Below are 24,825 nucleotides of genomic sequence, written 5' to 3'. Positions count from 1 at the left end.
AGTTTTCTCCTGATGAATAAATACTTTGATAGAATCTTTAAAATAACAATAATCTGCCGGGCAATAGTAGCGCACGCCTTTAATCCCAGCACTTGGGAGGCAGAGGCAGGCAGATCTCTGTGAGTTCGAGGCCAGCCTGGTCTACAAGAGCTAGTTCTAGAACAGGCTCCAAAGCTACAGAGAAACCTTGTCTCGATAAATAAATAAATAAATAAATAAATAAATAAAATAATCATATAATATCCCAAGTCATTTTGGTTATTATCCCTGCTTTATACCAATACTTAGAGTATTTTTATTGAGCAATCAGATTGGAGAATAGATTTGCATGCCATAATGGGCCAAACACATTCTTGTTGGACAGGATCAGCTAACAGCACTCAATATAATGCACTGTCTGTTAGGGAAATGGTCTAGTTGATTTTATCATCACGGCAAACCCTGTGCAGTTAGTGCAGCTGTTACCCCCTTTTGTGGATGGGAAAGCTGAGAGTCAGTAGGATGAATACTGATGGAGGCTTTGAACACAGGCAGGCTCGTTGTAGAGGCCGTATACCTGACTTACTTCTCTGGTTTGCTCAGCCTGCTTTCTTTTTTTTTTATTTATTATGTATACAATATTCTGTCTATATGTATGCCTGAAGGCCAGAAGAGGGCACCGGACCTCATTATAGATGGTTGTGAGCCACCATGTGGTTGCTGGGAATTGAACTCAGGACCTTTGGAAGAGCAGGCAATGCTCTTAACCTCTGAGCCATCTCTCCAGCCCCCAGCCTGCTTTCTTATAGAACCCAGGACCACCCGTGCAGGAGTGGATCACCCATCATGGGCCGGCCCTCCCTCCCACATCCATCACTAATTAAGAAGATAGCAGCTGGGCAGTGGTGGCACAAACCTTTAATCCCAGCACTCAGGAGGCAGATGCAGGCGGAACTCAGTTCCAGGCCAGCCAGGGCTACACAGAAAAACCCTGTCTTTAGATACCAAAAAAAAAAAATGTAGTTCCAGGACAGGCTCCAAAGCTACAGAGAAACCCTGTCTCGAAAAAACCAAAAAAACCATATATATATATATATATATATATATATATATATATATATATCCTACAGGTTTGCTTACAGCTTGACCTGAAGGAGACATTTCTCATCAGAGGTTCCCTCTGCAGAGGACTCTAGCTTGGGTCAAGCTGACCTCAGGCTAGCAGAGGTTCCCTCTGCAGAGGACTCTAGCTTGGGTCAAGCTGACCTCAGGCTAGCCAGTACATCCACTTAGCTGTTTATTTTTGAGGCAAAGGCTCGTCATGTAGCGCAGGCCAGTCTCACATTCCTGAGTACTGGGCTTGGAAGAATTTGCTCTACACGCAGGGAACAAATGTCCATTTCTTGAAGCCAGAATGCTGGGAGTAGGTAGCCTCCTGTTTCCTTGCCCTCACTCTCCACATCCTATCAGGTCCTGTGACTTTTGCTCTGTGTGTGTGTGTGTGTGTGTGTGTGTCGCTCGCTCCCATCTCTACATCCTTGGAACTGGTTTCCTAGCCCAAGCCAAAACCTCTGCTGCCTTCACCAGGTCTCATTCTAGTCCCTCTTCCACTCAGCACCCAGGGCAAGTTTTAGAACAAAATTTGGGTGTTGACTCCTTGGTTCAAAACCCTTTGATGGCCTTATTTAAATCCAAATTCCTGTACTGTGATGAAGGGCTGTTCCCTTAGACTTTATAGGATGAATTCTGGAGTCCATTGAGAACTTGATTCTGATGCCAAGCCAGCCACTTCCTATGCCAAGCCAGACACTTCACTGTAGCAGGCTGTCTCGGACTGCCAGCCCCCGCGAGCTCACGCGGAGACTTATAATCAGTTTTGAATGTTTGGTCTTATCTTCTGCTTGGTCTTGTCTTACTCCTGTCCCACTAGCTCTTTTACTTAAAGTAACCTGTTTCTCTTTATCTACATTTTGCCTCAGGGTTTTTTAACCTTTTATTTTGTGTTTTCTACTCCTTATCGGGCTGGCTAAGCCCCAGGCATCTCGCTCATTCTCCCTACTTAGCCTCCTTTGAGTCTAGGTTCTTCCTACTTATTCTCCCTGTCTGCCAGCCCTGCCTATCCCTCTATTCCCTAGCTACTGGCAGTTCAGCCTTTTTTTTTCAGGCCAATCAGGTAGTTTAGGAAGGCAAAGCAATACATCTTCACATCATTAGGCACATGCAGTATACACAAATGTAGCACATCTTTGCCTAGCTAAAGTAATATTCCGCAACACTTCATAGCCTAGGTAGCATTTATTTTTATTTTACTATTTTGCAGTGCTGGAGAGTGAACCCCAAGCCTAGCAAATTCTAGGCATATACTCACTCTATTACTGATCTACACCCTCAGTTTCCTGGAAACTTTTTTTTTCTTTTAGAGACAATATCCAAGTATGTTGCTGAGGCTGACCCCAAGCTCATGGGCTCCCCCAGCTCAGCCTCAGGGGTGACTCGAACCACAAAACATGCCAGCTTTGGCAATTACATACTTTAATAATATGCTACCAGTTACCTCTGCTTATTTTATCCAGGGCCAGGCACTGTGGCGCACGCCTTTAATCCTAGCACAGCACTCTGGAGGCAGAGGCAGGTGAATCTATTTGAGTTCCAAGCCAGCCTGGAGCACTTAGTGAGTTCCAGGGCAGCCAAGGTTACATATCTAGACCTTGTCTCAAAAAATGAAAACAAACAGAGAAATGAAAAAAATATTTTTAAATAATACCATCAAGACTAGTAAGCTAAATCAGAGTTGATTTCATTGACTAGTGATGATTCATGAGTATCATTTGAACAAGATAGCTCTTGTTCTTTTGTCTTGTAACCTGTTCCTAGGGAGTCATTACGGTATTATCTTGGATTTTGTGATTTTCTCCCTGGCTTCACTTCTCCTTGCCCTGCCCCCTTCCCTCTCTTTTCCTTGTCAGAGACTTTCTCCCCAAACCTTCTCATTTTCTGTTCTTTTCCTGGAACACCTTTCTTGCACCATTGACTAATCCCCGCAGCCCCTTTTTGTCTTGCTAAGATTAGCCTACCCCAGACTAGCGAAGATGGCCAGTCTGTGGGTCCAACAAGCAAGCTTTTCTTCACAGAGCATCTCCCACATCGTATTGTAATTATTTCCTTGCTGGCCCCTTGGAATTACAGTTTTCAATTTGATAAGGAGTTGGATATCTTGCTTTATTTTCTTTAAATGGGATCTTGCTGTGTTAGCTAATCTCAAACTGCTAGGCTCAAGGGCTGGTCCTGCCTCAACCTCCAGAGTAACTGGAACCACAGGTATGTGCCACCGAACCAGCTAGGAACACTATTTGCCACCATCGTCAAGGTCTAAGCACTCAGCTGTGCCTGTAGTCCCATAAATGTTTGCTGAATGAACAAGAGACAGATCCACCTGTCAGTAAGCAGTGTTCTCCCTCATTCCATCCCCCCACAAGGTGTCCTAGGCCCCAGGCAAGCTTCTTCAACGCCAAAAGCATTACAAAGTTAGACTGAACAAAAGTGAATGGGTTGACTCCCTGGTCACTCTGAGAACTTCCTGTGTCTGCCCAGATATTATATATAATTGCGTGAGTGAAACAGGCTGGCATCAAACATGTTTATGTAGCTGAGGATGAAGCTGAAGGTTGATCCTCCTGCCTCCACCAAGTGTACACCATCATACCCAAGTTTATGTGGTGCCGTGGATCAAAGTCTGGGCCTCATGCAAGCTAGGCAAATACTCTTCCAATGAGACACATTCCCAACCGCCAGAGGTAGTTCTGTCCTTGAGTTTATAATCCTCTCACTCTTAGTAAAGGGGAAGACATTTTTATCTGTAAAATGGCATTCTTGTGGGCTCTTCTTGGAGATTCCGCGGTAAAGCACTCGGCGGTGCTTCATAAGCTGTGAAAGGCCTGCACAGAGTACTTACCGATAATCAACCAGAGAAAATGTGTTCTTTGGCTCACCTCCCTTCAAGCCCCCATATGGACCCAGGCTGTCCTGTTTGTACAGCAATATCACTTGCAATCTGGTTACAATTGATTGACATTATCACTTTCTTTATATCTGGCAGGTTCCCAGCCTGCAGCAACATGCGGATCGCCACAAAGACGTAAAAAGCACCCTTGTCTCTTATTTACAAACAACCCTTAAAGTGGATTAATTTGCAGATGGCTGATCTCATCTATTCAATCCTGATTCTATTAGTTCCAATTTCAGGAGGTGACATTCTCCGACTTTGTCTCCTTAAGCACAAGCAAAAAAACTATGAATTTCTGGTTTTGTTTTCAGCAGCAAGCAAGTACTGGCAGCACAGTAAGGAAAACAGACAGATGGAAGGGAAGGCTTCTAGGGGAAACGCAGGATGTACCTCTCATTCATTCCCTCGCAAACTGCTCTGCTCAGATCCAGTGCTCTGAGTAGGCAAGCGCTTGGTACAGAGCTGTGGACAACTTTGGCCTTACAGACCTCACAGTCACTAGGGGAGACAGGCTTTGGAGGAGGCTTTTGTTAAGTATTTTGGGACAAAGTCTTTGTTTTTCAAGTCAGGGTTTCTCTGTGTATCATTGACTGTCCTGGAACTCACTCTGTATACCAGGCTGGCCTCGAACTCACAGAGATCCTCCTGTCTCTGCCTCCCAAGTAGTAGGATTAAAGGTGCATGCCACGCTCAGCTGGACTAGTCTTTTTTTTTTTTAAAAATATTTATTTATTTATTATGTATACAATATTTTGTCTGTGTGTATGCCTGCAGGCCAGAAGAGGGCACCAGACCCCATTACAGATAGTTGTGAGCCACCATGTGGTTGCTGGGAATTGAACTCAGGACCTTTGGAAGAGCAGACAATGCTCTTAACCTCTGAGCCATCTCTCCAGCCCATGGACTAGTCTTAAGTAGCCTAGCCTGGCCTTGAACTCTCTTAAATTGCCAAGGTGTTGGTCTTGAATTTCTGGTCTTCCTGCCTTTACCTCTTAAAAAGTGCTAGGATTACAGGCATGTACCGCTGATACCAGGCTAAACAGGCAATGGTTATATGTGTGACAGAATCCATACTGGAAGGACAGGAAACAGTACATATGTATTTCTAATCTTCCAGATGTTTGCCAGACTGAGCAGCATCTCAACTGCAATCTGAAGGATGGTTGAGAGTCAGCTGGCAACAAAGTTAGGGAAAGGGGCAAGCAGGAGAGCGGAGTGAGGAAAAACTGTTACTGGAGAAAAAAGTGCCCAAAATACCTGAAGAAGGGGGCAGGGTGAACTTGGGAGCCTAAAGGAAGATTAAGAGCCAGGTGTGATTCCAGAAACCTGGAAGGCAGAGAGGTAAGAAAACTACAAGTTCAAAGTCAGCCTGAGCTACATGGTGAGACGCTGCCAAAAAAAGAAATGGAGGGTGCTCGGTGTGGTGGTGCACACTTTCAATCCCGGCACTCAGGGGGCAGAGGCCAGGGGATCACTTGAGTATGGTCTACATATCAAGTTCTGGGAAAGCCAGAGCTATATGGTGAGATACTGTCTCAAAAAATCAAAATGCCAGGACAGGCTCTAAAACTACAGTGGAAAAAAAAAACCAAAACAAATAAAACCAAAAAAAAAAGCAAAAGAAAATAAAAGGAAAGAAAGGAGTGAAACAAATAAAGAAAAAGTCAAGGACTCCAGGAGTCAAAGGCTCGTGAAGGTGGCATGGGGAAGGGAAACGATGGGTTCTCTTTAGGAGATGCTAAGTATTAGTTGTCTGGAAACAATTCAGGAGAAAACGTCTAGATGTTAGGTGACTATGTAGACTTGAAATCAAGAAAGAGGTTCTGTGTAGGCTGGAGAAATGGCTCAACGGCACCCATACAACAATTCAAAACCTCCTGTAATGACATTTCCAAGAGAGCTATCTTCTTTTGGTCTCCACACATATATTGTCCACGTATATTCACACGGATTTACACAACATACATAAATAAAGCATTAAAATACACATGGAAAAGAAAAAAGACAGAAGGTGTGGTAGTAAGCAATGAATTGGAAGTTGGGAACTCCTGTGTAGTCGTTCCACTGATAAGTAGCTCAGGACCACTGGGGAAAAAAGTGGTCTTGCAAGAAGCCCAAGGAATTTGGACTTGACTTCATAGTCAATGCCTTTGAATCAAGAGGTGTTTAAGAGCAAGTAATAGGCTGGGCGGTGGTGGCGCACGCCTTTAATGCCAGCATTTTGGAGGCAGAGACAGATGCATCTCTGTGAGTTTGAGACCAGTCTGGTCTACAGTGCGAGTTCCATGACAGGCTTAAAAGCTATAGAGAAGGCCGGGCGGTGGTGGCGCACGCCTGTAATCCCAGCACTCGGGAGGCAGAGGCAGGCGGATCTCTGTGAGTTCGAGGCCAGCCTGGTCTACCAAGGGAGTTCCAGGACAGGCTCCAAAGCTACAGAGAAACCCTGTCTCGAAAACCAAAAAAAAAAAAAAGCTATAGAGAAGGCCGGACGATGGTGGCGCATGCCTTTAATCCCAGCACTCGGGAGGCAGAGGCAGGCGGATCTCTGTGAGTTCGAGACCAGCCTGGTCTACAAGATCTAGTTCCAGGACAGGCTCCAAAGCCACAGAGAAACCCTGTCTCAAAAAACCAAAAAAAAAAAAAAGCTATAGAGAAACCCTGTCTCGACCCCCCCACACACACACACACAAAAGAGCAAGTAACAGGATTTGAGCTGAATTCCAGGGATGGGACGATAATATAGAAGAGGCACTGGGCTGGGGTCAGATGAAATAGTTTTCTACAGAGATCTGAGTCAGGTAGAGGAGGAGGGAGGGCCCTCATGAAAGGTACTGAGGTACCTTTGGACACTTGGGCAGGATGGGCACACTTGGACAGGACCAAGATAGCCTGCTGGGCCTGGTAGCCTGACCGTGCAGTGTACTGCAACAGGCTTGTACAGACTGACAGAGACAATCATTAATTTTCCAGAGTCGTCAGGCATGATGGGTGATACAAGCCTTTAACCTGAACACTTAGGACGAAGAGGCACGATAATCTCTTTGAGTTTTAGGTCATAAAACTGCATAGTGAGACCATATTCTTTTTTTTTTAATGACAGTCACTGGTTTAAAAACAGCTTTTATCAAAACTAAAAATATTAGGGACATCTAAAATATATATTTTTTTATTTTTCGAGACAGTGTTTCTCTGTAGCTTTGGAGCCTGCCCTGGAACTTGCTCTGTAGACCAGGCTGGCCCCAGATATCTGCCTGTCTCTGCTTCCCAAGTGCTGGGATTAAAGGCATGCACCACCACTGCCTGGCTTTGCAGCCCAGGATAGCCCCAAACTTGATATGTAGCCAAGGATAACTCCTGATTCCCCTTTCATGTGCTATGATTACAGACGGAGCCACTATGACCATAGACAATGACAGCGCAGTCTCACTCTGTAGCCCAGGATGGCCTTTAATTCACACTCTTCCTGTCTTTCTTAGCCTCCCAAATACTGGGATTACAGACATACACCAGTACGCTTAACCACAATACACTTCAAATCTAATCTTCATTTTTGTTTGTTTTTTTGAGAAAGGATTTCTCTGTGTTTGGAGCTCATTCTGTAGGTCAGGCTGAGCTCAAATTCACAGAGATTTGCCTGCCTCTGCCTCCCAGAATGCTGGGATTATAAACGTGCGTCACCACTGCTCCGCTCTAATCTGCATTCCTAACATTGTCTCCATTGCATCCTAGACCTGTGGTTTTCAATCTTCCTAATGTTGCCACTCTTTAACACACAGTTCCTTATGTTGTGGTGATCCCCAACTACAAAATTATTTTTGTTGCCATTTCATAACTGTAAGTGTTCTACTGTTGTGAATCGAAATGTAAAAATCTGTGTTTTCTGATGGTTTTAGGGGATCCCTGTGCAAGGGTCATTTGACCCACCCCAAAGGGATCCTAACCCACAGGTTGAGAACCGCTGTTCTAGCTCATTAGCTAAGCACTGATGTATAATGTTGACAGCTACAGGTGTGATTCATTAATCAGGGTGCGGGGACTAGATCCCTGTGATACCATGCAGGCACAACAGATTCAAGCAACCATGAGGGCATAGGTAATAGTAAAATGTAGCAACATAAATATGAAGTCAATAGGGTGTCTTTTAGTTATTTTTATTTTTGGTTTGTTTATTCAAGGTTTTCTTTTTCAGTTTTGTTTTGATGTGACTGTTTCTTCCTATGCCCCACTCTTCCGTTTTGGAACAGGAATGATTACTCTGTGCTATTATGTGTTGGAACTATGTAACTTCCTTTCCTTCCTTCCTTCGTTCCTTCGTTCCTTTCTTTCCTTTTTATTTTTTAAGACAGGGTTTCTCTGTGTAGCCTTGGCTGTCCTGAAACTTGCTCTGTAGACCAGGCTGGCCTTGAACTCACAGAAATCCTCCTGCCTCTGAGTCCTGAGTGCTGGGGTCAAAAGTGTGTGCCACTATCTTCGGGCTGTAACTTGCTTCTTATTTCTAGGAGTCACAGTTAAGAGACTTTGTACATTCCACAGTTTTTCATTCATTATTTTGGTGTGCGAATGGGTGCACATGCGGAGGTCAGGAAACAACTTGTGAAGTCAGTTCTCTCTCCACCACCTTTCTGTGAGTTCCAGGCCTTGAACTCAGGACATTCGTCTTATACAGCAAGCACCTTTGCCTGCTGAGCCATCTCAATGGCCCTAAAAGACTGGACTTTTAAATTTGTAGTTGCGCCGGGCGGTGGTGGCGCACGCCTTTAATCCCAGCACTCGGGAGGCAGAGGCAGGTGGATCTCTGTGAGTTCGAGACCAGCCTGGTCTACAAGAGCTAGTTCCAGGACAGGCTCCAAAGCCACAGAGAAACCCTGTCTCGAAAAACCAAAAAAAAAAAAAAAAAAAAAAAAAAAATAAATAAATTTGTAGTTGCTTTAAATTCCAGCGACTCCCACTACTCTAGTCCCCTTCTCAATTCTTTTAGACACTGCATATAAGCCATTTTGTTTGAAAACCTACAGCTTATTCTAATGATACTGACTTAATTTCCTAAATTCATTAATCCAACATGGTATTGGGGTAGAAATTTTTCCTTAGTGAACCAAACCCCAGAGGTCTGTGGTACACACCTGTAATCCTGCAAGCAGGACAAGAACACCCAGTGCCCTCTGCTGCCTGGGGGTTGGTAGCAGCCTGACCACTGTCTTGTTGATAGATAGGTCACAGTAACCAAGCCCCACTCCCCTACCCAGAGAAAGCGTGATCCCCATTGTGTAACTTAAGTCATGAATGTCCTGCTTCCCTCTCTAAAGACACAGGGTACACATTAACGAAGGTCACTTTCCCGAAGTATAAAATATCCCCTTTCCCTAAGAAACGTTGGAAGCTTTCTCGTGGTGCTCCTAAACCCCCTTCAGACCCCCGCTGTTCAGTCGGCATTCATAAAACTTTTTGACTGAAAAGATAATCCACCTCCAAACCTATGTCAAACTTTCCCAAGCATTTCCCAGGCTGGGGGCCAGTTGCTTAAAAAGTTTCCTAGGTGGGCCTGGTGGCATTCACCGGTAATATCTGACACCCAAAGGCTTAGCCAGGAGGGCTGAGGGATAAAGGAAGGAAAGGCAGAAATATGGAAAGAAGGAAGAAGGGAGTGAGATAAATAGGAAGACAGCCAGCGCTGGGCGGTGGTGGCGCACGCCTTTAATCCCAGCACTCGGGAGGCAGAGGCAGGTGGAGCTCTGTGAGTTCGAGGCCAGCCTGGTCTACAGAGCTAGTTTCCAGGACAGGCTCCAAAGCCACAGAGAAACCCTGTCTCGAAAAACCAAAAAAAAAAAAAGAAGAAAAAAAAAGGAAGGCAGCCAGCTGCAGGGGTTCACCCCTATAGTCCCAGCTATCCTGGTGAACCCCTGAAAACAAACACAACATCCACATGGTAGCTTACCAAACAAACCAAATGTAGTAAATGTTAATGAGCAAATGGAGCTTGTATTTCCCTAGGTGATTTGGATTTAACACTCTGACCTTTTTGTTTTCTTGTTTTGTTTTTTGTTTTTTTTTTTGGTTTTTCGAGACAGGGTTTCTCTGTAGTTTTTTGTGCCTGTCCTGGAACTAGCTCTGTAGACCAGGCTGGCCTCGAACTCACAGAGATCTGCCTGCCTCTGCCTCCAGAGTGCTGGGATTAAAGGCGTGCGCCACCACCGCCCAGCTTCCTTTTTGGTATTTTTGAGAATCGTCCCCTCCCCCCCCCACGCCAGTGTATAGTGCTGTTAATGTAAAACCACAACTCTTAACCTCAAAGAGGATAAGAGACAATTTATTCTGGAGCCAAATATGAGAGACTACGGCCCAGGAATGGAGATTCAGGTTTCCTCAAATACCATGTTCAAAGGTGATAACAGTTCCATTAAGTTTTTTTGTTTGTTTGGCTCCTTTGCTGTTTTCTCGAGACAGGGTTTCTCTGTGCAGCCAGTCCTGGAACTTGCTCTGTAGTCCAGGTTGGCCTTGAACTCACAGAGTGTCTCTGCCTCCCGAGTGCTGGGATTAAAGGCGTGCGCCATCACCACCTGACTTGAGGCTGTATCTTTAAATAATAATAAAAAAAGAAACAGCAAGTGTTGAGTGAAATTTCCCTGGAGATGTTAACAAATATCTCTTTACTTCAGACAGGGCACCGAGCAAAGACAGATCAATGTAAAGATTCCCCCGGACCGGAGTAGAGCGTGCTGAGCCAGTGGATTTTGTTCAAGAGTACATCCAGGTAGATTACTTACAGGAAGGAGCCTCGGTGACCCGAAAACATGTGCATCACCTCTAAGTCCTACCCCATCATGAAGGATGGATGAGCTTATGGAGCCTAAAGTCCTCCCTTTAGTTAACTCTTCATCTCAAGCATTTCCCATGATCACTTGCAGCTGGAGGATTGGCTGAACAAACCGGTTTTGCCTTTGCCCCTTCCCTCTCCTTAGGAGTCAATAGCTCCATTATTTTACTGTAAAGACTAGTTGTATATAGTTTCTTTCAATTATTTGCCACAGCAACTATGCCATGCATGGTAATCTCTGTTCCCAAATGATGGGATGATCATGTTAGGCCAGGAGTAAGACACTGCAAACGGGATTGCTGTGGGGCACTGACTGCAGTCCCATCTACCCTGAAGGCCAAAGTGTGAGGATTTTGGCCCGAGTTGAGACTGGACTGCCTCCAAAAGGAAATGGCAGAGGCCCGTGTGGCTGGAATAGACTTGGGGGTAGGGTGGGTAGATGAGGTCCGAGGGCACATTTGTAAGGGCCTTGCAGGTCCTCGTGATATATGACTGTGGCTTTGGTCTGTGAGAGCAGTGGGGGCCACAGGCAACCTCTCAAACACCACGGCTTATACTTTTAAACAGCATTCCTCTGGCTGCTGGGTTGAGAAGACAGGGATAGAAACTAGGGTACATGCTCTCTCTCCTTCTGCTCCTGATTTGGACGTTGAGATTTCAGTCCAATGTGGGTCTGTCTTCTTTCATCGCCTGATGAAGGTTAATATTCAGGAGGAAGCCTAGATTCACCTTCTTATTTAGCTTTTCTAGGATCGCGAATCATAGGTTCAATGTCCTTTATTTATGGCTAGAAACCAAATAGGAGTGAATACATCCCATGTTCCTCTTTTTGGGTCTGGCTTACCAAACTCAGGACCGCGAGGGGTGCATCCACACACTGAGACAATGGGGATGTTCTATCGGGAACCCACTAAGGCCAGCTGGCCTGGGTCTGAAAAAGCCTGGGATAAAACCGGACTCGCTGAACATAGCTGACAATGAGGACTACTGAGAACCCAAGAACAATGGCAATGGGTTTTTCATCCTATTGCACGTACTGGCTTTGTGGGAGCCTAGGCAGTTTGGATGCTTACCTTACTAGACCTGGATGGAGGTGGGTGGTCCTTGGACTTCCCACAGGTCAGGGAACCCTGATTGCTCTTTGAGCTGACGAGGGAGGGAGACTTGATCGGGGGAGGGAAATGGGAGGCGGTGGCGAGGCAGAAATCTTTAATAAATTAAATAAAAAAAGAAACTAGGGTACAGCTACGGGTTAGTGTCACAGAATGTAACCATCCCACAATGTATGCATATTTAACAAACCATTTTATATCATATTTTGTCATCTTAAAAGGCTAGTGGTGGTATTTCTGGGGGTTTTTCCTTTTCCTCTGGGGGTTTTTAATCCCAGCACTAGGCAGGCAGAGACAGGTGGATTTCTGAGTTCGAGGCCAGCCTGGTCTACAAGAGCTAGTTCCAGGACAGCCAGGGCTGTTACAGAGAAATCCTGTCTCAGAAACCAGCTAGTCTATAACTTTTATTTAGAAAGAGACAGACACCATGCTAAGCATTTCTCTTAATAAATCTACTAGAAAATATGTAGCAAAGAGCTTCTTACATGCAGGCCTCCCTCCTCACCCTCAACACCATCAGCACATGGCTCGCTTTTATTCCCACATCCATTCCTAACCCACTAGGTTATTTAATAGAACACTGCTTCCAGTAGACGTTCAGCTGCTCCTCAGTGCTGACAGGAGTGCAAAGCCCATCCTGCCGCTGGTGCAGGGACATAAACCACAGTGGGATAAACTTGTTTATTTTGGTCTGTCTCATCTCAGGGCCATTTGTCTGCTTCACTGCTGACATGAGTGCTTGAAGATTTTAGAAACCAAACAATCAGGCCTCCAGACGCTAACAGAAACCTAGACAATGAATGCTCTTGGGAGAGAGAGACTGATAGTATAGTCTCTAATGCCAGGAGATTTTCACCCTACACATGGCTCGCCAGACAACTGCACTTGGGACTAAGGCCAGCACAAATCTTTCCCGAAAAGGCAGAGGGCTGGATATAGTAGCTCAACCTATAATAGGCTCAAAGAGCAGCACGTCTCCTAGAGACCATTTCATTCACTGCTGTTTGGTCGACAGTCTCTTTTTTTCGAAGGGCAGGAGGATCACTGCAAGTTCCATGCCAGTTCATTCAGTCCCCTTCAAACTCAGTGATACATTACTTATATAGGTGTACAGCAAAGCCCTGGGTTCGAGCTTCAGCATCACACACAGCTGCCTAAGTCTGACTCACTCAGCCAAATCCCCAGCTCACCCAGGGCTTAACATACCTAGATCAGTCCCAGAAATTCATCATTATTTATGCTATAAAAAACCAAATTATTTTGAAAAAGACAGCATAGGCAGGTGCAGGCAGTGCACGCCTTTAATCCCAGCACTGGGGAAGTAGGGACAGGTGGATCTCGAGTTCAAGGCCAGCCTGGTCTATAGTATTAAAGATACAGAGAAACCCAAACCTTATCGTAAAAAACAAAATAAGGCAACACAAAGCCAAATAGTTTTCATCATGCTGTTTAATCTAGCACGTTGCCTAGAAAGGCTTGTTAGCAAGAGTACAAATACGTCTCCAGCATGTCTCTTAGAGACCGGTTCACCCACTGCTCTGTTTGGCCGCTAGCCTCTTGTCTCTCTCTTCAGCAATTGTGAGGCGGATTCCTTTTCCTCGGGGAAGAGAAATCCATGGTTTGTTGCCCTAGAAAGAATTAAAACAACTCCATTAGCAAGATAGCATAGTACACAATTGGCTGTTGGGCACATGGTCCTGAGACTCAGATTCTAGCTTATCATCAATTCCTCTTGCTGCTGTCATTTTGTCCAGCCACTGCCTAGAGATGACAATGCCCTTCATACTTAATACCCAAGTTTACTGTGTAGTTGGCATAATTAAGGAACACAATTAAGGAGGGTCATTTATTTCTAAGAAAAACACCCACAAACCACTTAAGGAAGATTGCTTCAATAGCAATAGGGCTCCTTGCCTCTAAGACACCAAAGATGCCCAGAACTGCCTCTACCTCCATGTATCCAGGCTGCTGGGAAGAGAAACCCAGACTTACCTTGCCAATAACAAAAATGTTGGAAAGCCGGGTGGCAAAGCTGTTGCCATTGGCATCTTTCACATGGACCACATCAAAAGAGCCAGGATGTCTCTCTCTGTTGGTGATCACACCAATTCTTCCCAAGTTAGCACCCCCAGTCACCATACACAGGTTACCTAGGCAAAAGAAACAATCTGCTTCAAGCAAAACTGCCCTAATCACCAATGCAACAAACAGCCTAGGAGTGTTGAGCTCCCACAAGGTCCTGGGCTCAACCACCAGCACTGCAACTCCTCCCCCAAAGAAAAGCCAAGCCAGCTTAGCCCTTCTGCCAATAGAACTTCTACATATCTGTAGCCTTAAGATTTGTCCCAACCCCCAAAGGCTAACTGCTTGAGGAACGTCTCAGGTCTCTTGCCTGCCTGACTTCTAGCCCCCAAATACAGTTGTTGCGATTGACACACTCCAGGGATCAGCTAGCACTACTAAGGTGCTTACGTCACCATTAGTCTGAAAATGAGTGCCTATATTGTGTTCTGGCAACTGAAGTTGTCCGGCCTGGTCTTCAACTTGCAGCCTATCTGCCTTCATCTTGATTAGCTGGTAACAGTTTTGCGCACTAATAAGACCATTGTAGAAGCAGGAAGTCTATCGTATCTCTCTCACTCACCAAGACTATTCTAAGTATATAGGTCAGCTCAGAAAACCTAATCCCCTGATCCACAAAGCTTACCACCAAAACTTACACCTGGGAAAAAAGCACCCCAGAAAACTAACAAAAATTACTTACAAGTCACCAAGGAGAGAGAGGATGCTTACCAGTGTCAAACTTGATGAAGTCGGTTATCTTGCCCGTATCCAAATCAATCTGAATGGTGTCATTCACCTTGATGAGGGGATCAGGGTAGCGAATAGTGCGAGCATCATGGGTCACCAGATGTGGGATTCCTTTTGTGCCCACAAAGATCTTTCTCACTTTGCACAACTTGTACTGAAAGTATAAAAGGGGTAAGCACATTTAGTCCAGCTCATGCACACCTTATTAGTTGTTCCTAGGTCCCAAGTTACTGACTTCAAAAATCCCAGTGGCAGCCGGATCTCTGTGAGTTCGAGACCAGCCTGGTCTACAAGAGCTAGTTCCAGGACAGGCTCCAAAGCCACAGAGAAACCCTGTCTCGAAAAAAAAAAAAAAACACCCCCCAAAAAATCCCAGTGGCATTTTTTGCATTCTGCTGCACGAACCACACTCTATTAACGTTAGCAGTTTGTCTAAACAATTATTCCATCAGGAATTTCAATGTGGCATACTATAATATGTTTAAAGATACCAAATCACTGGCGGCCACAGGACATGCCCCCAATCCACTGATAACAGGGCAGCACAGAAAGAAGCCATACCATCAATTAAATAAACTGTCATTAATTTATTAATCAACTTCTAAACCTCTGCTAAAAAAATTTACAACTGAACTAAGCAAAGACAGTAATTAAAAAAAAACCAAACTAGTCTTAAAGACTGTCAAGTCTTGCCAGGTGGTGCACGCTTTTAATCGCAGTGGGCAGGCGGATCTCTGAGTTCGAGGCCAACCTGGACTACAAGAGTTCCAGGACAGGCTCCAAAGCTGGAGAAACCCTATCTTGAAAAACAACAAAAAACCAAACAGTTTCTGGGTTTTCATCAAAACTAGTTTCTAGAAATCATTCTCCTTGCTTTTAAAAGACAACCGCAAAAATAAGCTTCAAAACAGCCAACAGACCTTACATAGAGACTAAGAGAGGCTGGGGCAGAGCATGTGCTCATCACGTGAGAAACTGGGCTCAGTACTCAGCGCCAATACAAGTCAGAGCAAAACCTCACTTGATTGCTAACTCATTTCTAGGTACACACTTTGATCTCCCTCATCCCCATGATCCAGCAGCACAGGCTCCAACTCAGTGCCATACCCACCTTGGCCTCCTCAGGTGTAATACGATGAACGGCAAAGCGACCCTTGGTGTCATAGATCAGACGGAAGTTCTCTCCAGTCTTGTCAATGCTGATGACATCTGATATCAAAGAATAAAGTTACCATAGTGACCCTCATTACCCCAAGATGACGAACTGGGGGAGAGGAGCCCCGCTTTTATGACTCCACAAAATTTCTTAAAGTAAATGGGAACTTGGTTTTTAGAAGTTTATTCACAAGTCCGTATATCCCCACAATCGTAAAAATACTAGTCCTCTCTTATAAGTCAAGGGCTCGTGGCCACCAGGTGCCTTTCCTGAACACTCACTCACCCATAAACCCAGCAGGGTAGGTTATATCGGTCCTGACTTTGCCATCAATCTTAATGAAGCGCTGCATGCAGATCTTCTTCACTTCATCGCCAGTCAGGGCATACTTAAGCCTGTTCCTCAGGAAAATGATCAGAGGCAGACATTCCCTCAGCTTGTGAGGGCCAGTGGACGGACGAGGCGCCTGCAAAAAATTTTAAAGCCTTCCCTTTAGAAAACCATTTATAGGATCCAATCACACCTATCACCCAGTTTGGAACTCTGCGAAAACAAACAGGACTAAGTTCCAAGCTTTGGAAACTGCACCAAAATCTGGGTTATTCACACGGGGGTGGTGTTTAGAAACTTAAATTCCACAGCATTTTCTCCTTCCAAGGATGGGGTCTGCCTACTTTGAGACCTGATTCTATGTATCCATGTAAGTGTACTATGTAACACGTGGAGCAAATGAAACAAATACCAAATCGAGGTAAGATACAGGTCTTTAAGAGCAGAGAGTTAGAGATCCTCTACACTCAGCTTCATGAATAAAGACGCTTGCTAAAGGTATACTTTAAGGCACTCACACCACGACAATACTTACAAACACGCCGGTTAGTTTATCCAGCATCCAATGCTTTGGAGCTGCTACACGCTTCAGATGTTTCTTGGGACCACGAGCCTGAAGGAAGTTTTAAACGAAACATTGTTAAATTGTTTCAGGTCTTTCAACCGCAGCTTACAAAGACTACTTTCTAAGTCCGCTAATTGAACTGACTTTCATTTACTCCACCATACTGCTTAAGTGTGCCTGCTCACAAAACTTTTATTCTTTCTACGGCACCACGCTTGGTAACTGTCCAGCGACTGAATCCAAGACGCGCAGGCAGACAGCAACAGAAAATGGCCTGGGACGTTATCTCAACTGTCAATCAGAAAGTGCAGTAGTAGCACACAGCCAGATGGACATAAAGGTTTCAGGTTCAGAAATCAATCTAACCTCGGCATTACCACGTGTACTGCTCCTTTGTATACTAAAGGACTGGTACTAACTTCCACATTCAAAAGCGGAAGGAAGCCTTTTTTTAATGCTTCGTACAGAAGTTTACCCGCTATAATGTAAAGTTAAGTCCGTGACAAAAAGACAAACGGGACAAGCCAAGAGCCCTTTCTCCAAGCAGACGCGGCGCCCACCTGCCCCAGGCTTGCAGTCTGCACTCCAGGCCCCTCACAGCTTCTGCCTAGGAGAAGAAACGCTTCTCATGAGGCTAGGGGAGATGTGATCGAGCCAAAGGCCTTGCTCTCTGCGACAGACTTCCCACCCTAGCCCGGGCCAGTTATGGCCCTCGCCACAGAGCCCATCTCTGCCAGCCAGCGGCAGTGCTGCCTTCGCCTCCATCCTGCAGTCGGCCGCACGAGCCCTGATAACCTCGGGTAGTCCCGATCAGGGAGGATGGAAGCCGATGCAACCCAAGAGCTCGCTCTACCCCTGTCTTACCATGGCTGCGCTGGGAACGGAAAGAGACTCGCCTTCTTCCGGTGAGCGAAGAAATTCGGTTCGGAGGCTGCGCGCGCCGGAGCCTGGGATGCTCCGCCCAGTCTCAGCCTTTCCCACTGGGCGGGGACTCTCTCTTGCCATCTGCTGGCGGGAGGTCAGAGGTCCCAAGCTGGGAAACCGAGGCTGAGAAACTGATTTTCAACCCCCAACACACACACTTGTTCTCCTCGATGTGCTGAGTGCCTTTCCAGGCTGAGTGGTGAATGCTGGGCATGCCCAGACCAACCGCACCAGACATCTGCCTGCAAGGAGAATGCTCGTACAGATGGTTGGGGGATGAAAAGATACATTTTAATACTTGATACTTTTCTTATATATCTTATACATTGTCTTCCAGAGTTCCTGAGCCAGTCAGCTTCATACTAAGAGACTTTTCTCTTTTGCTTTTGTGCAGATTGCTGGAGCAAACAGACTATCCAGGGTGAGAGGGTAGGAGATCTGCTTGAACCTGGCACCCTGCCCAGTCATTTCTGTATAAGTCATTTGGCACTTGTTGTACGATAAGGGAAGAGAGGGAACATTAGAGAATGTCTGGTTATTCTACTTTCCTACTTTGAAGCTGTTCTTCATTCTCCATTTCCTGCTCTGAAGGAATAGATCCCTCCCTCTCAATTGTCTGTGGCCTCCCTAGGTGGGTGAATTCTGTCCATCCTAAACCCCAAAGATCCAATCCCTTCAAACTATTATGAAGGGGTTTTCCTCCCTCCTCTCCTCTCGTCCTCCTGTTTCTCATATATGTGTGTATAATTATATAATCATATATGTATATATATATGATTGATTGGCACTAATGGCTGCTGGGGAGGATTCGTGTTTTCATATATACATATATGGATAAAATATGCATATATTATACATGTATATTTCTTTTCTTTTTTTCTTTTTTTATACTTTATTTTTTATTGTTTTATTTATTTATTAAAGATTTCTGTCTCTTCCCCGCCACCGCCTTCCATTTCCCTCCCCCTCCCCCAGTCAAGTCCCCCTCCCTCGTCAGCCCAAAGAACAATCAGGGTTCCCTGCCCTGTGGGAAGTCCAAGGACCCCCCACCTCCATCCAGGTCTAGTAAGGTGAGCATCCAAACTGCCTAGGCTCCCACAAAGCCAGTATGTGCAGTAGGATCAAAAACCCATTGCCATTGTTCTTGGGTTCTCAGTAGTCCTCATTGTCAGCTATGTTCAGCGAGTCCGGTTTTATCCCAGGCTTTTTCAGACCCAGGCCAGCTGGCCTTAGTGGGTTCCCGATAGAACATCCCCATTGTCTCAGTGTGTGGGTGCACCCCTCGCGGTCCTGAGTTCCTTGCTCGTGCTCTCTCTCCTTCTGCTCCTGATTTGGACCTTGAGATTTCTGTCTGGTGCTCCAATGTGGGTCTCTGTCTCTGTCTCCTTTCATCGCCTGATGAAGGTTAATATTTAGGAGGATGCCTATATGTTTTTCTTTGGGTTCTCCTTCTTATTTAGCTTCTCTAGGATCTCTAATTATAGGCTCAATGTCCTTTATTTATGGCTAGAAACCAAATATGAGTGAGTACATCCCATGTTCCTCTTTTTGGGTCTAGCTTACCTCACTCAGGATAGTGTTTTCTATTTTCATCCATTTGTATGCAAAATTCAAGAAGTCCTTGTTTTTTACTGCTGAATAGTACTCTAATATGTATATATTCCATACTTTCTTCATCCATTCTTCCATTGAAGGGCATCTAGGTTGTTTCCAGTTTCTGGCTATTACAAACAATGCTGCTATGAACATAGTATACTTTTGTTGTATGATAAGGCCTCTCTTGGGTATATTCCTAAGAGTGGTATTGCTGGGTCCAGGGGTAGGTTGATCCCGAATTTCCTGAGAAACCACCACACCGCTTTCCAAAGTGGTTGCACAAGTTTGCATTCCCACCAGCAATGGATGAGTGTACCCCTTTCTCCACAACCTCTCCAGCAAAGGCTATCATTGGTGTTTTTTATTTTAGCCATTTTGACGGGTGTAAGATGGTATCTTAAAGTTGTCTTGATTTGCATTTCCCTGATCGTTAAAGAAGTTGAGCATGACCTTAAGTGTCTTTTGGCCATTTGAACTTCCTCTGCTGAGAATTCTCTGTTCAGCTCAGTGCCCCATTTTATAATTGGGTTGATTAGCCTTTTACGGTCTAGTTTCTTGAGTTCTTTATATATTTTGGAGATCAGACCTTTGTCAGTTGCGGGGTTGGTGAAGATCTTCTCCCAGTCAGTGGGTTGCCTTTTTGTCTTAGTGACAGTGTCTTTTGCTTTACAGAAGCTTCTCAATCTCAGGAGGTCCCATTTATTCAATGTTTCCCTTAATGTCTGTGCTGCTGGGGTTATACGTAGGAAGTGATCTCCTGCTTTTTTTTTTTTTTGAGACAGGGTTTCTCCGTAGCTTTTGGTGCCTGTCCTGGAACTAGCTCTTGTAGACCAGGCTGGCCTCGAACTCCCAGAGATCCGCCCGCCCCTGCCTCCCGAGTGCTGGGATTAAAGGCGTGTGCCACCACCGCCCGGCACGCACGTATTTCTTTTGAGACAGAGCTTCAGCCACGCGGTGGTGGCGCACGCCTTTAATCCCAGCACTCGGGAGGCAGGGGCGGGTGGATCTCTGGGAGTTCGAGGCCAGCCTGGTCTATAAGAGCTAGTTCCAGGACAGGCACCAAAAGCTACGGAGAAACCCCGTCTCGAAACAGAAAAAATAAAACCAAAAAAAGACAGAGCTTCATTATATAACCCAGGCTAGCCTCAGATTCATGATTCTTCTGCTTCAGCCTTCTGAGAGTTGGCTGTACAGCCATGCACCCCACCCGAGTCTATGTAGTTGGTGGGCTTTTGTTTTTTGTTGCTGTTGTTCTGTTTTGTTTTGGAGACAGATCTCTCTAAGAATGACTTTTAACTTTTAGACTCAAGCAATCCTCCTGCCTCAGCCTACCAAGTGCCTGAGACTACAAGCAAGCAGATTATATATTTATTTTTAATTTTTGAGACAGGTTCTTCTAGATAGGCTAGGCTGGCCTCCAACTCAAGATCCTCTTGCCTCATCTTCCCAAGTGCTGGGATTATAGGCATGTACCACTATGGCCAGTCTAAATAATAATAATAATAATAATAATAATAATAATAATAATAATAATTTGCTTTTTTGAGACAGGGTTTCTATGTGTAGCTCTGGCTGTCATAGAACTCACTCTGTAGACCAGGGTGGCCTCAAACTCAGAGATCCGCTTGCCTCTGCCTCCTGAGTGCTGGGGTTAAAGGTGAGTGCCACCACCATTGGGCTTTATCTTTATTTTTAGTTGATATATAGCAATTTAAAAAATTTATGGGAGCCGGGCGGTGGTGGCGCACGCCTTTAATCCCAGCACTCGGGAGGCAGAGGCAGGCGGATCTCTGTGAGTTCGAGACCAGCCTGGTCTACAAGAGCTAGTTCCAGGACAGGCTCCAAAACCACAGAGAAACCCTGTCTCAAAAAAAAAAATTATGGGGTAGAAAATGACCCACCTATGCATGCATATAATGTATAATGATCAGTTCAGAGTAATTGCTACATCTTTCACCTCAGACCTTTGTAACTTCTTTGTATTGGAAGCATGCAGAATCTTCTCTCCTACCTATTTTGAAGCATTCTACCAAATATTTTTAGCCATCACTGCCTCATTGTCCATCCCCTAACCATCATCCTCTTTGCATGCTTTCCAGGCTCTGCTGACCTCTATTCTCTACTTCTTTGTGATGAACTTTAATGTAATTAATTTTTTAAAGTTTATTTATTTTATTTTTTATGTGTATGAGTGTTTGCTGGCATTTAGTCTGTGCACAACTTGTATGCCTGGTGTCCCCAGAGGTCAGAAGAGGACTTTGGATTCCCTGGAAGTAGAGTTATAGATAACTGTGAACTGCCATGTTTCTGGGAGTTGAACTCAGGTCCTCTACAGGAACAAGTGCTCTTAACAGCTGAGACATCTATCCAGCCCCTTTCTTTTATTTAAAAAGAAAGAATACTGTAGTGATTCTCTGACAATTTCATATGTGTACATAATGTATTTTGGTCATAGTCATACACCCCATCCCCCCACCCCATCCCCTTAGACAGGGTCTCTGTGTAACAGCCCTGGCTGTCCTGGAACTCACTCTGTAGAGCAGATTGGCCTCAGAGTCTACCTCCCTCTGCCTCCCCAGCACCGGGCTTAAAGGCCTTCGCCACCACTGCCTGGTCCCATTCCCCTGTCTTAGCCCACTCCTCCCTCTGGAACCTTCCTTCTTCCATCATGCCCCTTTGTACTTTAATGTATTTTGTCTGTTTGTTTATTTGTTTGAGACAGGGTCTCCAGACCTGGCTGGCCCGGAACTCACAGAATCTGTCTGCCTCTGCCAGAATTAAAGGCCATGCACCACCACTTTGGCTTCCTTCCTTAGTGAGACTACAGTCTTCCATGGTGAGACTGAATCTCAAAAACAAAACAACTCCTCAAAACCCAAACAAACAAAACACCCGTTGAATTTAAATTTTACTTGTATGGGCATGGAGTTGTTTACTAGATCGTGGGCAACGCAACAGTGACTACATCCTCGAAGAAAAAGGACTCTTCAGTAGCCATTAACAGCCGATAGCTCTCCAGCTAAGGATGGGGCCTCCTGAGCCCCTCCCCCATTCCGTGGTGGAATGTTAATGACGGGATCTTTCACAGGTCTCGCACAGGAAAGCACAGCTGCTGAACTCATGAGCACATTGGCCACGTCGTGTCCAGAATACAGCACTCCTCCCATCCTCTGGCTCTCAAATCCCCTGAAAGAGCCACTTTGGGGGGTGGGGGAGTGGAGAGGGGCTGGGTCTTTCAAGACTGCCCGCGGACCCCATGATTCCTCAACTTGAAAACTGCCACAAGCAGCCCAGTCCTCTTCATGATACTGCCTAGTCCCACTCCTCAGCTTTAGCGATGCCTACAGCTCCACTCTTTGTCTGAGTTGCCTGGCCCCTTGGGTCCTCCTCAGACGGGGTAAATATCTAATTCTCCCTGCTCCTGGAGCCTAACTACAGCACTTAGTTCCACAGGCAGGAAGGAGCGAAGGGCTTGCCTGCTCTCTGCTAAGCTGAACATCCCCAGGACAGCGTTGTCCTAGCTCAGTCAGGCAGACCCTTTACTACTGGTAGAGAACTTGGCACTTCACCCAGCACTTGGTAAAAAGATGCTGAACGAAGAAACTGAGTCAACAGCCTGCTCATCTCGCCATCCTCTTCCCCTCACTGTGGGCCTGAGCTCCTGACTCAAGAGGTTCCAGTTTACAGAGTTCTGTCTCTGTGTTCTCTTTATCCATTAGTAATCTGCAAAGGAACAAAAGAACACTATTTTCTTAGCGCTTCCCCACGAGACAGTGTCAAGAAGGAGGGAAAGGAGTCCTTATTTAAAACCAAGGCAACTTTTATAGGAAAATCTGTTCTGACTACTGGAAAGAAGCAATGAAATGGGCGTGGCGCCACACCCTTGTGATCTCAGCACTCCGCAGGCAGGATTGTGAATTTGAGGCCAGCCTGGGCTCTTTGGTGAAAGCCTGTGGCAAGAAACAAACAAACAGGGCCGGGCGGTGGTGGTGCACGCCTTTAATCCCAGCACTCGGGAGGCAGAGGCAGGCGGCTCTCTGTGAGTTCGAGGCCTGCCTGGTCTAGAAGAGCTAGTTCCAGGACAGGCACCAAAAAAGCTACGGAGAAACCCTGTCTTGAAAATAAAAAAACAGCCGGGCGATGGTGGCGCACGCCTTTAATCCCAGCACTCGGGAGGCAGAGGCAGGCGGATCTCTGTGAGTTCGAGACCAGCCTGGTCTACAGAGCGAGTTCCAGGACAGGCTCCAAAGCCACAGAGAAACCCTGTCTCGAAAAACCAAAAAAAAAAAAAAAAAAAAAAAAAAAGAAAATAAAAAAACAAAACAAAACAAAAAAAAAACAAAAAACCAAACAAACAAAACAACCAGGGGCAATTGACTGAAGATGGGAGGCTAGAAAGAAAATGGAGGGGACAAGATAATGAAGGTTGCGTGCATGCTTTCATTCTTGGACTCCCTGCGAAGAGAGTGGTGTAGCTCACAGGATTCAGGGAGGACACTGTAGAGAGTTCCTGAAGTCTCAGCACTTGGGGGGTGGAAATAGGAGGATCAAGAGCATAAAGTTACCCTTGTCTGCTTCAAGGTCCGCATGGATTCTCTGAGACCTGACTCAAGATGGCACAGTCCATTAGAGGAGGTGTCAGCGAGGTGAAGGGCCTGGTCTCTTGCCTCCCAAGGTTGTTGGTTTATTTGTTTTTATACCACAGCTTGTCAAAGGACTTGAGGGAAGCCAAACAACCTTTTCAATATTTTCTCTTCTCTCTCAGTTTATATTTATACACAAATGACATTAGAACAGTAATAGAGGGAATTTGGAATATGGTAAGTAAATTGCAAATAGCACCTCCCCAAACACCCTAAACACATCATCTGTCTTCATTTGTTCCCTCTCCTGTTCTTTTTTCTGATCAGTTTGTGTACATGCATACTTTTACATAATTTTAGTCCTAGCACTCAGGCCATTTTGTATTCTGCTTTTATTATATTAGGAACACGTTCTGAATCACTACATAATTTCCATAATTATCATTTTAACAGCTGCATCATAGTCCACTAAGTGGTTACCCCATAATTAACAAAAGTTCTCTACCGTTGAACATTTGGTTTCCTTTTCTTTACTTCCTTACTTTTCCTTTATTAGGAATATTGTTATGGTCGACAACGCCTTTCAATAGCTGTTTCCTTCAGTTTGAGTTATTGCCTTAGAATAAATCCAGGGCTGAAGGAATTGCTCAGAGGTTAAGAAAAATGTACTAGTCTTTGAAAATTTGTTTATTTTATATGTATTTGCGTGGGTTTTTATTTATTTATTTTTTGAGACAGGGTTTCTCTGTAGCTTTGGAGCCTGTCCTGGAACTAGCTCTTGTAGACCAGGCTGGCCTCGAACTCACAGAGGTCCGCCTTTGTCTGCCTCCCAAGTGCTGGGATTAAAGGTGTGCGCCACCACCACCCGGCTCCACGTTTTTGTGTTTTGTCTGCATGTATGCCTGTGTACTATTTGATTGCCTCGTGTCCTCAGACACCAGAAGAGGGTATT

The 24,825-nt window shown here is 45.3% G+C and overlaps 1 protein-coding gene across 1 annotated transcript; it reads right to left on the bottom strand.

Annotated features, from left to right (window-relative positions):
* Positions 1 to 13,339: 13,339 nt before the first annotated feature.
* Positions 13,340 to 17,657, bottom strand: Rps4x (ribosomal protein S4 X-linked). Its single transcript, XM_075957826.1, has 7 exons — positions 17,635 to 17,657; positions 16,741 to 16,818; positions 16,161 to 16,341; positions 15,831 to 15,928; positions 14,702 to 14,873; positions 13,901 to 14,058; positions 13,340 to 13,536 (listed from the first exon to the last, which is right to left on the bottom strand). Exons 1-7 carry the CDS (start codon positions 17,635 to 17,637, stop codon positions 13,435 to 13,437), a joined length of 792 nt encoding a protein of 263 aa, XP_075813941.1. The 5' UTR covers positions 17,638 to 17,657; the 3' UTR covers positions 13,340 to 13,434.
* Between the last annotated feature and the right edge of the window lie 7,168 nt (positions 17,658 to 24,825).

This window comes from Microtus pennsylvanicus, chromosome X (assembly GCF_037038515.1).
Source record: "Microtus pennsylvanicus isolate mMicPen1 chromosome X, mMicPen1.hap1, whole genome shotgun sequence".
Lineage (NCBI taxonomy): Eukaryota > Metazoa > Chordata > Mammalia > Rodentia > Cricetidae > Microtus > Microtus pennsylvanicus.
Note: the sequence above shows the minus strand (reverse complement) of the source record. Positions and strands in the feature narration are given on the sequence as shown.